Source organism: Pseudophryne corroboree, chromosome 10, assembly GCF_028390025.1.
Source record: "Pseudophryne corroboree isolate aPseCor3 chromosome 10, aPseCor3.hap2, whole genome shotgun sequence".
Taxonomy (NCBI): domain Eukaryota; kingdom Metazoa; phylum Chordata; class Amphibia; order Anura; family Myobatrachidae; genus Pseudophryne; species Pseudophryne corroboree.
In genome coordinates, this window is record NC_086453.1 from 264,346,964 (window position 1) to 264,361,366 (window position 14,403).

The 14,403-nt window shown below is 44.6% G+C and overlaps 1 protein-coding gene and 1 long non-coding RNA gene across 5 annotated transcripts in view; one reads left to right on the top strand and one right to left on the bottom strand.

Annotated features, from left to right (window-relative positions):
* Window positions 1-14,403, top strand: part of LOC134966476 (uncharacterized) — a 209,114-nt gene that overhangs the window by 37,589 nt on the left and 157,122 nt on the right. The gene's annotated exons all lie outside the window — the stretch shown is intronic.
* The window catches only part of DIXDC1 (DIX domain containing 1), a 360,729-nt gene continuing 350,490 nt past the window's right edge, over window positions 4,165-14,403 (bottom strand). For all 4 annotated transcript variants that reach the window (XM_063943242.1, XM_063943243.1, XM_063943241.1 and 1 more), the window contains 3 exons: window positions 14,186-14,297; window positions 9,821-9,929; window positions 4,165-9,589 (listed from right to left, as the gene is read on the bottom strand). In XM_063943242.1, the coding sequence (XP_063799312.1) occupies window positions 9,509-9,589; window positions 9,821-9,929; window positions 14,186-14,297 (302 nt within the window). In that variant the 3' untranslated portion in view covers window positions 4,165-9,508. The remainder of the gene's footprint in view (window positions 9,590-9,820; window positions 9,930-14,185; window positions 14,298-14,403) is intronic.

Sequence of the window (14,403 nt, forward strand, 5' to 3'; positions counted from 1 at the left end):
TAAAACCCCCGTTTTCGGGGGTTTTACCGCATTTTTGCTCTAGTACATCCCGCCCATAGGGAGAACTGTCCTTTGCTTAAATCTACATGTAAATGGCGTTAACAAATACCTCTACGCATACAATCTTTGGTGGGATGCCTCCTGCCCAGTATATTTTAGAAAACAATTTGCTATGCTAGAAATATGGGCAGCTTGGAAGCGGGCACTAGAGGCTGGCTCCGGGAGACTTGCTAACTTTTCAGTGTGGCGGGAGTGCCCCCTGATTTTCAGGAGCCTTCTGGCCATTCCGGGAGAGTAGGCAAGTATACTGTATGTACAATTTATGCAGTGAGCACGCTGTTAGTCACTGTGCATTCCTTACTTGTAGGTCTTATTTACACGTATTGCTTATCACACATTGTAAGTAACCAATGTAGTGCAGCCAATATGGCTTCCTCACCTCTTACTCTATTGCACTGAATGAAGAATGCAAGGTTTTGATAATTTTGCAAGGATCTCTCCTAGGGGTAAATTTACTATGATGGGAGTTCTATTTAAGATGAGATGTTGCCCATAGCAACCAATCAGATTCTACTTCTCATGTATCTAGCACCTTCTAGAAGATAATACCTGGAATCTGACTGGTTGCTATGGGCAACATCCCATCTTAAATAGAACTCCCATCTTAGCAAATTTACCCCCTAGTATTTTTATCTCCCCCATTATGAGTCATAATTTCCAGACATTGCCTATTCTGACCAGTGTAATCCTATGTAGTGCTCCTAAAATGGCTGCCACACCTTGATCCTCTGTGGGTAGGACGAATAAGCCGTCCAAGTTATGACACAAAATGGCTGCCACACCTTTTTATTATCTCCATGGTCTCTGTATATCATGTAAACCTAAACGTCTGTATTATGTTCGTGGTTCTGTATTTTTGAAAATCTAAACCTTTGTATTGTATTGTTTATGCTGTCTGTTAAGCGCCTTAAATGCTACTGGAAAAAAAGCAATAAATAATTAAAATGATCATTTTTATTATATGTTCACGTGCATCTGGGGGTCACATCTTCTAATTGCTGAATTTTATTGAGTTCAGTGTATTATATTCTGCTCAGAAGGGGCCAACCGCAGCATCCAGACAGTGTGAATGCCGACAGGGAAAAGGTACTTACCTACCCCCAGTGGTTCCCAAACCCTAATCCTCCCCCCCCCCCCACACCCGCATCCTAACCCACCACCCCCTGCAGCCTAACCCTTCCTGGGGGTGCCTAAACCTACCCTCCCCCACCCCCCCGTCCCGCAGCCTAAACCTAACCCCACAATCCCCCCACGACTTACCTCTCTTGCGGCCCGGCAGTGGGGCGTTTGGGATCACAGCTGTCGTTATGCTGGTGCCGCAATTGTGATCCTGACGCAGGCATTCTGGGCAGTGTTGGGATTCCGATGTCAGTATTTTGACAGCCAGGATCCAGACCGGATCCCCTCATAGTGCAGTACTAAACTATGGGGCTAATTCAGACCTGATCGCTAGCAGGCAATTTTTGCACTGCTGTGATCAGATAGTCGCCGCCCATAGGGGAGTGTGTTTTCGCTGTGCAAGTATGTGAACGCATGTGTAGCAGAGCTGTACAAACAGATCTTGTGCAGTCTCTGAGTAGCCCAGGACTTACTCAGCCACTGTGATCACTTCAGCCTGTCTGGGACCGGAATTGACGTCAGGAACCCTCCCTGCAAATGCTTGGACACGCCTGTGTTTTTCCAGACACTCCCTGAGAGCGGTCAGTTGCCACCCAGAAACGCCTTCTTCCTGTCACTCTCCTTGTGATTGCCCGTGCGAATGGATTCTTCGCACAAACCCATCGCTGAGCGGCGATCCGCTTTGTACCCGTGCAATGCGCCTGCTCATTGCGGTGCATACGCAGTTCGGACCTGATCGTTGGCTGTGAGAAAACGCAGCCTACCGATCAGGGCTGAATTACCCCCTATAATCCGTGTTGTAACTCGCATGTTTGTGTGATTTGCATAGTGACAGTGAATTTGTATTGTTATCTGTATAAATAATGAGGCAGCACAAATAACGTGATATGCATTAATCTTTATATACAGAATAGGCCATCAAGTGGAATAACATATACTATTTTTGTACAATGCTCGGATTTTAACCAAACCCCATTTTAATAACAAAATAAAGCTAATAGTGAAATTTGCTCAATACGACAGCGAGGCAATAACAGCTATAAACATAGTCATGTACAGAAGTGTTTGCCTTTATGGTAGGTACAGTATGCCCATAGAAAGATTTTACCAGTGGAAAAATAGACACAACTCTGACAAAAAAAAACTAATATTTTTTTTTTTTAAATAATTACATAGTTATACAAATAGGACACATTACAATAAAATACAAATAATGGACTTTTTCTTGAAAACAAAACCATCCTACAGTCATACGGAAACCAGCGAGGGGTGTACACACACTCACAGAGGGTGGGAATGGGTAACAGTGTTTCCTGTGCACAGATTTGTATAGCAGCCATATACAGAATACAATTCTGGACATAGTCACCAAAATATCAGCCAGATATAATCATGAATATAAAACACGTCAGGCTGAAACCCCATTCTATGCACATATAAATCCAGGGATTGTTTTACCGCTTATTTCAGTGAATACACGTTTATTCAGGTTGAACAAGTAATGTACTTGATGTATTTTTTGGGGGGGATTTAGCCTATCTATAGGCTCTGATGTAGAACTATAAGTTCTAGCAGTAGTTAGATACATGCTAGGACTTCAATTCGATGTATCTTGCTAACCAGTTACTGAAAAATATCCAAAAATCAGGATGAGTGAAATAACCACTTACCTGACAATGGTTGCATGGGATGTGATGGAAGCCAGCTGGGCTTTCGCTGACATAGTCACTGCATCTGTGAATGAGGAAATCTGTGCTACACTTGTGCAGAATGGATTTCCCCCTGATACTCCGACCCCCTGGCAGGGATGTTGCGGTCTGTGACCGCCGGCACCACTGCCAAAGTCATGCTACCCAGAATGCTGTGCGAACAGCACAATGGGACACATATCCTGAAAGCTAAAAGTGTAAGTAGGGAAATTTAGTAACCCGCCCTACCCCAGGCACTGTTAGGCTGATCTCTTCTAGAGTGTAGACAGTAGCTACACTAGGGGTGGACTGATTATTATTCCCCCTGACCCATGCTCGGCCACGACCTGCATTAGGAGTGGGGAAAGGGCTATGCCAAGGAGTGGGGTAATGCCAGGTGAAGGCATACCTCCCAACATGACCCTCTCCAGGAGGGACAGAATGCTCTGCCCCTGGACTTCCCTCTTAATTTATGATTGCCGGGACCTGTGTTGAACAGGTTAATGGATAAGAAAGATGTTTCAGCACAGGTGATGGCAATCATACATTAAGAGGGAAGTCCAGGAGCAGAGCATTTTGTCCCTCCTGGAGAGGGTCATGTGGGAGGTATGTGAAGGTCAATAGAGGGCACGTGATCTTTTGCCACTAGTGGGGAGAGGGCGGGTTAATGACCCCATAGAGGTTTTATAGGCCCTGGGAGGGAGGTGGTTACACACATATATAGTGACAGAAGGGGGTGGGTACTAACACAGTGGGTTCTATAGTCACTGTTTATTATGGGTTTGAGCCCCTGTGGATCTATCACATACTTGCCTACCTGACCCTCTCCATGAGGGAGAAAATGCTCTGTTCCTGGACTTTCCTGGTAATGTATGATTGCCATCACCTATGATAAAACACCTTTCTTATCAATTAACTAGCTCACCACAGGTGATGGCAATCACACATTACCAGGAAAGTCCAGGAACAGAGCATTTTCTCCCTCATGGAGAGGGTCAGGTAGGCAAGCATGATCTATCACCATTGGAGGGAGGGGATATTACCACTAGGGTAGCTGTTCCTGCTAAGGGATATATTGCGGTGGTGGTGTAGGGGCTTGTATGGGAAGGAATTTTACAATGCCCCCCTTTTGTGGGGGTGTGGGGCTATGGACATGGGAGGGGTGAGAGAGCCCCCCTAAGCAATTTTTTATAACTAATATATTTCAATCGTTTCAAAAATATATCTTCTAAACTTAAACTGAATTACAAAAAATGTAAATTTCTGAGCTTTTTTTTTTATTTTGAAAAAAAAAAAAAAAAAAAAAAAAAAGCCAGTTACGTGGTTAAATGATCACTGTTATTTCAGGGGAATGTGGTATACACAAAGGTGGGTGAGTGCGTCCTGAATGATACAGTTACTGTGAGGAGCAGCGCTCAACCCAGAGAAGGGGGTCACAGGTACTTCTATCTGTGATAATGGGCTTTGCCATGCTGACTAGTGTTTTTTTGTTGGAAACAAAGCACCAGACAGTATACTCTACAAGCTGCATCATATAATATAAGAAAACGTAATGAAATGCTAAATTTATACAAATCTAATGAAACAAAGTGATTTTTACAACATTAAATACATAGTAGTGTATACTGTACTGTATATTGTATTTGCTGCATTGTTAGGATACCCCTCCTCTTAATCGTACTATAGGATTTCTGCAGGTGTCATTCTTGGTGTACAGACTAGGGGGGTCATTCCGAGTTGATCGCTAGCTGCATTCGTTCACTGCGCAGCAATCTGGCAAAAAATCGGCACTTCTGCGCATGCATATGTGGCGCAATGTGCACGTGAGGCGTACTATTACAACGAACGATGTAGTTTCACACAAGGTCTAGCAAAGTTTTTCAGTTGCACTGCTGGCCGCAGAGTGATTGACAGGAAGATGGCGTTTCTGGGTGTCAACTGACCGTTTTCAGGGAGTGTTCAGAAAAACGCAGGCGTGCCAGGAAAAACACAGGCGTGGCTGGGCGAACGCAGGGCGTTTTCATGACGTCAAAACAGGAACTGATTAGTCTGAAGTGATCGCAAGCGCTGAGTAGGTCTGAAGCTACTCTGAAACTGCACAAAATTATTTTGTAGCCGCTCTGCAATCCTTTCATTCGCACTTCTACTAAGCTAAGATACACTCCCAGTGGGAGGCGGCATAGCGTTTGCACGGCTGCTAAAAACTGCTAGCGAGCGAACAACTCGGAATGACCCCCTAGGTGTAGCAAGACCAAACCATAAAACAATAACATACATATATAATATATAAATTCTACTATTTAATGACAATGTTGGCTTTTCCAATACTGATAAACACAGCAAAATCCTGGAGCTTTCGCAATTCTTAAGTAACTCTGACATGTCAGCCAACAAAACACACACCACAATATCTAAATGAGATACAAAATTCATATTGAGCACGGAAGGTAAAAATATTTACAGAACATTATTCCTTCAGACTTTCCAAAAACTAGAAATTGCAGAGTGTACAGGCACTTTATCCCCTTATGGTCTGACCGCTGTGTCGTACATTATCACCCAGATGGCCACCACATTGTAAGCCTATTGCTGCCAATGCCTCTTGCATACGAGTGTACTAATGTGTGTAAACTTACAGTCACACGGAATGACTACATGGTAATAGTGTAGTATAAATACTTATCCTAGATACGGATTACTGCTTGTGTTAAAAATTATTTTCCATCCACAATGAAAAAGGCCAATATGTCATCCCAGTGTCTAATTCCTAATAACCTTCACTGCAAAAGGCTAGCAATAATGAAAGGTATATTTGGCTTAAGCATTTATATCGGGATATTGGACTTCTTTATAACAATAACTATATATAAACAAGCCCGATTCCCTGATCTTCGAACCTCTGTTGAGCGATTCACATGTTGGATCTTGCCTATTTATTATACAAAATCAACAGCACAATGCAGAATCGGGCTGATTGGTTGTTAATGTACGGGCTGCTTTAGTTATGTCGGAAAGAGCTGAGTGCAATCATTTTATCTTCTAAGAATGGATATGTAACACACACACACACACACACACACACACACACACACACACACACACGAGACCTCCAGCTATATTTTTGTACGCCAATGAACCCCCTTCCCAGTTTGTAGCGCAAAATGAGTGTCCAGATCCCTCATATGGTTGTTAGGTGGATCAGAGTCAGAAGCCATCTCTCTCCCCCACTATTACACTGTGGCCAGCACTGAATAGGACAGATATCGTAAGGATGGGGAAAAGTCCTATAATAAGGACCTGTAAAGACCTTGTCCCATACACGATGTAATAAGCTGCAATTTACTAGTCTCTGCATGATTTCAGCAATTCATTACCTGGTTTAAATCTAATTGACGCTTAAATCGAGTGTCGATCTCTCCAAAATCATGAAAGGACCAGCAAATCGCAGCTCATGAGAGGAGGAGAAAATTATTCTTTACTAAGAATTACCATTTAATAAACCTATTTCTATCATGAATGTATTGTTCAGTATTTCTGCTGCATTATTTCAGTTTCCGGTGTATAATACCGCCATGGGGACAAGGGGAATAGAATGTATGTACGAGGTATAGCAGGATTTCATAGCAGCAGTTTGAACAGGAATTTGATGAAATGGTTTGATGAACACTGAATTCACAGGACTTCCACTAAATGCCATATAATGATTATAGCAGCAGGCAGAAACAACGTATGAGGTAGTCAGGAAGAGGATGACATGGCGGCACAATGGTTAGCATTGCTACCTCTTAGTGCTGGGGTTGTAGGTTCCATTCTGATCAGTGCAGACAAGCATCTCTCAGATGGTATGTGGTATATGCAATTAACACACAGCCTCATCTATAAAGCACAAAATGAACGTAAGGCGTGATACAGCTATGACGCAGCGCAGAACTCGTCTATCTGCACCACCGTGTCAGGATTCCCACCAAAGTGCACAGAGCTATGCAGTAAGATGGCGGCATAGGAGGAGGAGCTGAAGTCTGCACCGGCCTATGGAAGGAGCACAGAATATGCGCAGTGATGAACCTAGTTCTGAGGTGCATATCTACAGTAGTTGCCATTTGCCAGAGGGAAATGTTACATGTAATTTAGGCAGTCCTCCTCTGTCAGAACTATGTAAGTCATAGCTTAGACTAAACCGCATAATGGGGGTCATTCCGAGTTGTTCGCTCGCAAGCTGCTTTTAGCAGCTTTGCACACGCTAAGCCGCCGCCTACTGGGAGTGAATCTTAGCTTATCAAAATTGCGAACGAAAGATCAGCAGAATTGCGAATAGACACTTCTTAGCAGTTTCTGAGTAGCTCCAGACTTACTCGGCATCTGCGATCAGTTCAGTCAGTGTCGTTCCTGGTTTGACGTCACAAACACACCCAGCGTTCGCCCAGACACTCCTCCGTTTCTCCAGCCACTCCCGCGTTTTTCCCAGAAACGGTAGCGTTTTTTCACACACTCCCAGAAAACGGCCAGTTTCCGCCCAGAAACACCCACTTCCTGTCAATCACATTACGATCACCAGAACGAAGAAAAAACCTCGTAATGCCGTGAGTAAAAAAACCTAACTGCATAGCAAATTTACTTGGCGCAGTCGCACTGCGGACATTGCGCATGCGCATTAGCGACTAATCGCTCCGTTGCGAGAAAAAAATAACGAGCGAACAACTCGGAATGACCCCCAATATTCTAAGGTGAGTAGATGAAAAGTTCCGTTGAGTGAAAGGAGTGTTATAAAGGTGTCAGGCTGTTGGAATTTGAGTACAGGTTCGCACCAAGGTACACTAAGCTGGCGGAAGTGTCTGCTTAGGGTCAGAATGGATGCTGGTCAGACCAGACCTTCTATGCTCAGTGGTGGAAAGCTATGAGTATTCATCATACATGGACTCCATAGTATACAGAATTCAGGACTATGCCATTATAGACCGTCTCCTGTATCCCTATATATGATGCTTGTCTGCATGACCCTAAAGGCAGAAAATGAGGATGCTGTAGCTGCAAAGACCTATGTGACAGCCCTTGTTGGCTTAATAGGAAATACCCTAAACAACTGAGCTGAGGGGAGATACAAGACCTGTGATGCAACTTCACTGTACATGGAAATAACGTTCTCCCTGAATACGCTCTTCAGCAAGCAGTCAACTTTGAACTTAGATATGCTAAAATACCATTACATGATGAAATGTATGATTGCAGTCCTATAGGGCAGTGCAAGTACACGGACACATACCTCAGATAACAGCACCCATAAGGTGCACCTAAATGTTTTCAGTGTGCACAGGCTCCGAGTACAGCAATGATTACTGTATAAGTAATGGAGGGAGCAAACGAAGCATCCGTTCAGTCACCTGTATATCCTACGCATTTCATACCCTACTGGCTAGTATATACCTTAATCCACTATGGAGAATATGACAGATCAATGGTTAGCATGATAACAGAAAAAAAAGAATCACCCCACCATAACACTAAATAGGTCTATCTTCTCCATTTACAGTAGGGCTCTTGGGTTCTTAGGCTCTTCTGGGTCTAGATGTAAAAGTTTTAAAGCTGATTTCCACCTTCAAACTCAATTATACTAAATAACTTCCATTGCCAGAGGTGAGCGACAGCACTTTTGGTTATATACAAGTTCTGGGATCTAGCTAAATACAGTGGATCTCAGGGGAAGATCTCTCAGACTCATACTATTATTAGTAATTTCATTTGTTTAGCAAAATTATTTTTTTAAATAAAAAATCCATATACTTGCATATAACATCACCTCCTACATCAGGGGTAGGCAACGTGTGGCAACCCTCTGCTGTGGAACTACACATTCCAGCATACCCTGCCTTGGTTTTGCTGTTAGGGCCTTCAGAAACTGTGGCAGGGCATGCTGGCATGGTTGTCCCACAGAGGTTGGAGTACCACACATTGCTTATCTTGTCGTACATGACTGAGGCTTTTGAGAATAGGCTACTTTCTCCTATCTGCAATGGCTTACCTTCCTTCCATACTGAAGCGGTAATATATCATATATATCAGACACTTACATTTATCCGGGCTCTTTGTGTAAACCTTTATCACTATCCATAGCAGAACACTGAATAATACTCTGCACAAAATAATTCCTGTTATGGCATCAGTAGGTCAGGTTAGTGTGAACTACTAATAAGTATTCCATAGGGAACATGCTCTTTGAAAATAGCATCAATATTACAAACCTGATATGTGCCGATAAAATACAGAAGTGGGAATACTCCAAAACTGGAGTGAGATACAACAATTTACTCCTTTTAAAAACCCTAAAAAGTCTCCATCGGATATGTACACTCCAAGAAGCTTCTGGTCTCCGTACATCACGGAGCCGCTACTTGGTAAGCTGCAACACCCAGAAGGCTGCTCTTGAATGAGCCGTATGTTCTCGGAATGTGATAGCGCAGTTCCTGATATCCGTCCCGTGCTCTTTCTTGTACAGTATAAAACTAAGTTGTCAGTGTTTGTGGTGCCCACAGGGACCTCATTTGGCAGCATGAGAAATATTTCCACATCCATTCGATGAGTCTATCATTTGTCTTTTCTTCACTTCAAGAAGGTAAGAGTTTCCCTCACAAGGAAGGGAATGTTATTCAGGTACTTCCATGGTCTTCTTCCACCCATGCCACTATTTTGCCCTCCCAGCCTGGAATTAGGTCGTCATCATGAAATACCTGTGAGAACAGGAATAGACAGAGGTGGTTACTACAACCAGAACATAAACTTACAATAGTATCAGAACTGGTAACTAGTGTAAGTACAGGTACATATTAAGCGACATATTGGACAATATTTATTGTTCCGATGGATCGGAACGATATATTGTCCATATCACTCAGTGTGTACCTGCAATTCTAGCCACTGATCTCAGATAGTTACAGAAGGAAAGCTCTCGGGTTACCTACCTCTTCTTTCACTGTTCCGAATTCTGGATCCAGGGACTTAAAGTGGTATCTGTGGTTTCCTTCTCTGTCAATGGCTATCTTGAAATCTCTCAGTGTAACCTCTCCTAACCTGCAGACATAGTAACAATAAGACATCTGTGATAAATGATTGTTATCCTTTTGTCATTTCCATTTTCAGTCTCACTCAATACTGCAATAAGGACATTGGACAATGCATGACTTACGGCAACTGACATGGCCTGTATACAGGTATACAGCGATGGCAACAACTTCTAAATGAAAGACAACACCGAAATAAGAGTCTTAAAGACTAACTCCATTTGAAAGTGAATATTTTCTTTTTGGAAAAATAAAATGCTAAACTATAACACCCAGGGCTTAGGCAATACCACAATTCAGCCCTCCCCCAGAACCTGCAAATGGGTCTACTGGCCGGCCAGACATAAAGGGTTGATGACTGGTAAGTGTGTATGCACAAGATCGTTTGTGCATAAACCTTACCGATTGTTAGATTGGTCGGCAGACAGTCTGGGCGCCGATTCATCGACCAAATGTGTACCCAGCCTAAAGGTGCGTACACACGGTGCAATTTGTGCTTACAATTTTGACTATATAGTCAAAATCTTAAGAAAAGTTAGCACAAATCGCACCGTGGGGGTAATTCCGAGTTCATCGCAGCAGCAAATTTGTTAGCAGTTGGGCAAAACCATTTTCACTGCAGGGGGGGCAGATATAACATGTGCAGAGAGAGTTAGATTTGGGTGGGGTGTGTTCAAACTGAAATCTAAATTGCAGTGTAAAAATAAAGCAGCCAGTATTTACCCTGCACAGAAACAATATAACCCACCCAAATCTAACTCTCTCTGCAAATGTTATATCTGCCCCCCCTGCAGTGCACAAGTGTGGTCATTCCGAGTTGTTTGCTCGTTGCCGATTTTCGCTATGCTGCGATTTGCTGCTAAATGCGCATGGTACCCTTCATGCGCTAAGTTATTTTACTAAAAACTTAGTAGATTTGCTGGTGTTCGAACGACGATTTTCAGTCGCTCTGCTGTTCGGTGAATGATTGACAGAAAAGGGGCGTTTCTGGGTGGTAACTGAGCGTTTTCCGGGAGTGTGCTAAAAAACGCAGGCGTGTCAGGGAAAAACGCGGGAGTGTCTGGAGAAACGGAGGAGTGGCTGGCCGGACGCTGGGCGTTTGTGACGTCAAACCAGGAACTAAACGGACTGAGCTGATCGCAATCTGTGAGTAGGTCCGGAGCTACTCAGAAACTGCAAATAATTATTTAGTAGCAATTTTGCTAATCTTTCGTTCGCAATTCTGCTAAGCTAAGATACACTCCCAGAGGGCGGCGGCCTAGCATGTGCAATGCTGCTAAAAGCAGCTAGCGAGTGAACAACTCGGAATGAGGGCCATGGTTTTGCCCAACTGCTAACAAATTTGCTGCTGCGATCAACTCGGAAATACCCCCCGTGTGTACACACTTGCGATACTGATGCGCGGTCCCGTGGGATCGGCATCGCAAGGAAATATAGTGTGTGCAGGTAGGTCGATACTGACCAGATCGGAGGTTCATGCCTCTGGGCAGTTTCTAGTCAATATCGGCCATTAGGCAGCATCTCACCGCGTGTACGCACCTTTAGCCTTTAATACCCTGTCAAATGGCAGCAACAATGAGCTTCAGCATTTTATGTATGCATGTTATGGTCTATTCCCAGGGGTAGATTTACTAAATCTTCCAAACAGACAAGTGGAGGGGTTGCTCACAGCACCCAATTAGATTATATCTATTAGAATGCAAAAGAGAAATAATAGGTTCTGAATGGTTGCTATTGGCAACACCACTTTTCATTTTTAGAAGCTTTAGTAAATCGACCCCCAGTATCAATAGTTATTTACATAAGTTGTAATAACCAGAATAATGATTTTAAGGCAAGATATTTTGGAAGTGCAGCTGCCCTTTAGGGAAAGGAACACCACAACTAAAGGAGAACTAGTGCCAGTGCATGTAGGGACAAGGGGGGGTAATTCAGACCTGATCATAGATGTGCAAAAAAAGATAAAATTAGACATGAGGGGGGATGCCCAGCACAGGGCAAGTCCGCCCCCGCATGCCGGATTCAGCCCTTCCAGCTGCAGACATGCTTTTGCACATGTCGAGTAGTCCTCTGCCTACGCAGCCTAGCTGCAAAGGCAGGCGGCTACCCAGCATGTTTCAGGTCGTGCCCCCCCCCCCCCTGCAAACAGTCTGGACACGTCTGCGTTCTCCAGACCGCGCCCCCCCCCCCCCCAACGCCGTGTTGATGCCCCTTTAAAGCCGCTGTTACGCCCCCTCCTGCCCCGCGAACGCCTCTGCCTGTCAATCAGGCAGAGGCGATCGCACAAGTGAGATGCCGTCGCATGTCACTGTGTGCGCACGTGCAGTGCGGCTGTAGCGCGTGTGCACACTTCACCGGGCTTCAGCCTGCGAACATTGCCGCAGCAGCGTCCAGGTCTGAATCAGCTCCAGGAATGTCATGACTAAAGAGAACTAGAGTCAGTGCTGCACCCAGTGCCCTGTTGGACAGAAACACCTTAACTAAAGGAGAACTATTGCCAGTGCTGTATTCAGTGCCCTGTAGAGACAGAAACACCTTAACTAAAGGAGAACTAGAGCCAGTGCTGCACCCAGTGCCTTGTATGGACAGGAACACCTTGACTAAAGGAGAACTAGGGCCAGTGTTGCACCCAGTGCCCTGTATGGACAGGAACACCTTGACTAAAGGAGAACTAGAGCCAGTGTTGCACCCAGTGCCCTGTAGGGACAGGAACACCTTGACTAAAGGAGAACTAGAGCCATTGCTGCACCCAGTGCCCTGTAGGGACAGGAACACCTTGACTAAAGGAGAACTAGAGCCAGTGCTGCACCCAGTGCCCTGTTGGACAGAAACACCTTAACTAAAGGAGAACTATTGCCAGTGCTGTATTCAGTGCCCTGTAGAGACAGAAACACCTTAACTAAAGGAGAATTAGAGCCAGTGCTGCACCCAGTGCCTTGTAGAGACAGGAACACCTTGACTAAAGGAGAACTAGGGCCATTGCTGCACCCAGTACCTTGTAGAGACAGGAACACCTTGACTAAAGGAGAATTAGAGCCAGTGCTGCACCCAGTGCCCTGTAGGGACAGGAACACCTTGACTAAAGGAGAACTAGAGCCAATGCTGCACCCAGTGCCCTGTAGGGACAGGAACACCTTGACTAAAGGAGAACTAGAGCCATTGCTGCACCCAGTGCCCTGTAGGGACAAGAACACCTTGACTAAAGGAGAACTAGAGCCAGTGCTGCACCCAGTGCCTTGTAGAGACAGGAACATCTTGACTAAAGGAGAACTAGAGCCAGTGCTGCACCCAGTACCTTGTAGAGACAGGAACACCTTGACTAAAGGAGAACTATTACCAATGCTGTACCTACAGTAGTGTCAATGTGATGTGAAAGCCATGGCCCTCATTCCGAGTTGATCGGTCGCAAGGCGAATTTAGCAGAGTTACACACGCTAAGCCGCCGCCTACTGGGAGTGAATCTTAGCTTCTTAAAATTGCGACCGATGTATTCGCAATAATGCGATTACTAACTACTTAGCAGTTTCAGAGTAGCTCCAGACTTACTCTGCCTGTGCGATCATTTCAGTGCTTGTCGTTCCTGGTTGACGTCACAAACACACCCAGCGTTCGCCCAGGCACTCCCACCGTTTCTCCGGCCACTCCTGCGTTTTTTCCGGAAACGGTAGCGTTTTCAGCCACACGCCCCTGAAACGCCGTGTTTCCGCCCAGTAACACCCATTTCCTGTCAATCACATTACGATCGCCGGAGCGAAGAAAAAGCCGTGAGTAAAAATACTTTCTTCATAGTAAAGTTACTTGGCGCAGTCGCAGTGCGAACATTGCGCATGCGTACTAAGCGGATTTTCACTGCGATGCGATGAAAAATACCGAGCGAACAACTCGGAATGAGGGCCCATGTACAGAGAAGGTTAGCAGATACTGAAACATAGCGTCACAATCAGAAATTAGCACCTGCACATAACACGGGATTTCATTTTTGAACATTGCTTCTTTAAAACCCCTTAGACACAGCTAAGGAAATTGTCCCATTGGTATTTACTAATCATCATTATAGTATACATAGTGTACCCATACATACAGTACAACTGCCATATTCCTTTACAGAGCAGGTCAGTCCCTACCAGACAGTATGGCTTGTTGTTGTGACAGGGGACAACTTACTGCGGACGGAATTCCCAACACCGGGACTGTTCCAGGAATATATGGATGTCTGGAAACCGTATGTAAACATGACAATAGTCAGGGCTAGTACAGGAGTCTTACCTCTTTGGTATATTGACCATAAAGGGTGTTAGCGAGCGATCAGTGAAGTATAGCACTTTGGTGCAGGAGTTACTGTTTCCCATCACAGGGGCACTTTGTGAGTGCGGCATTTCTGCAAATAAACACAACAGGCTGGATTACAGCACTATCACCGACAGATACGTACCATGACATCTTATATACCAATGTACCGTTCCAGAACTCCTTCTAATGTTTCA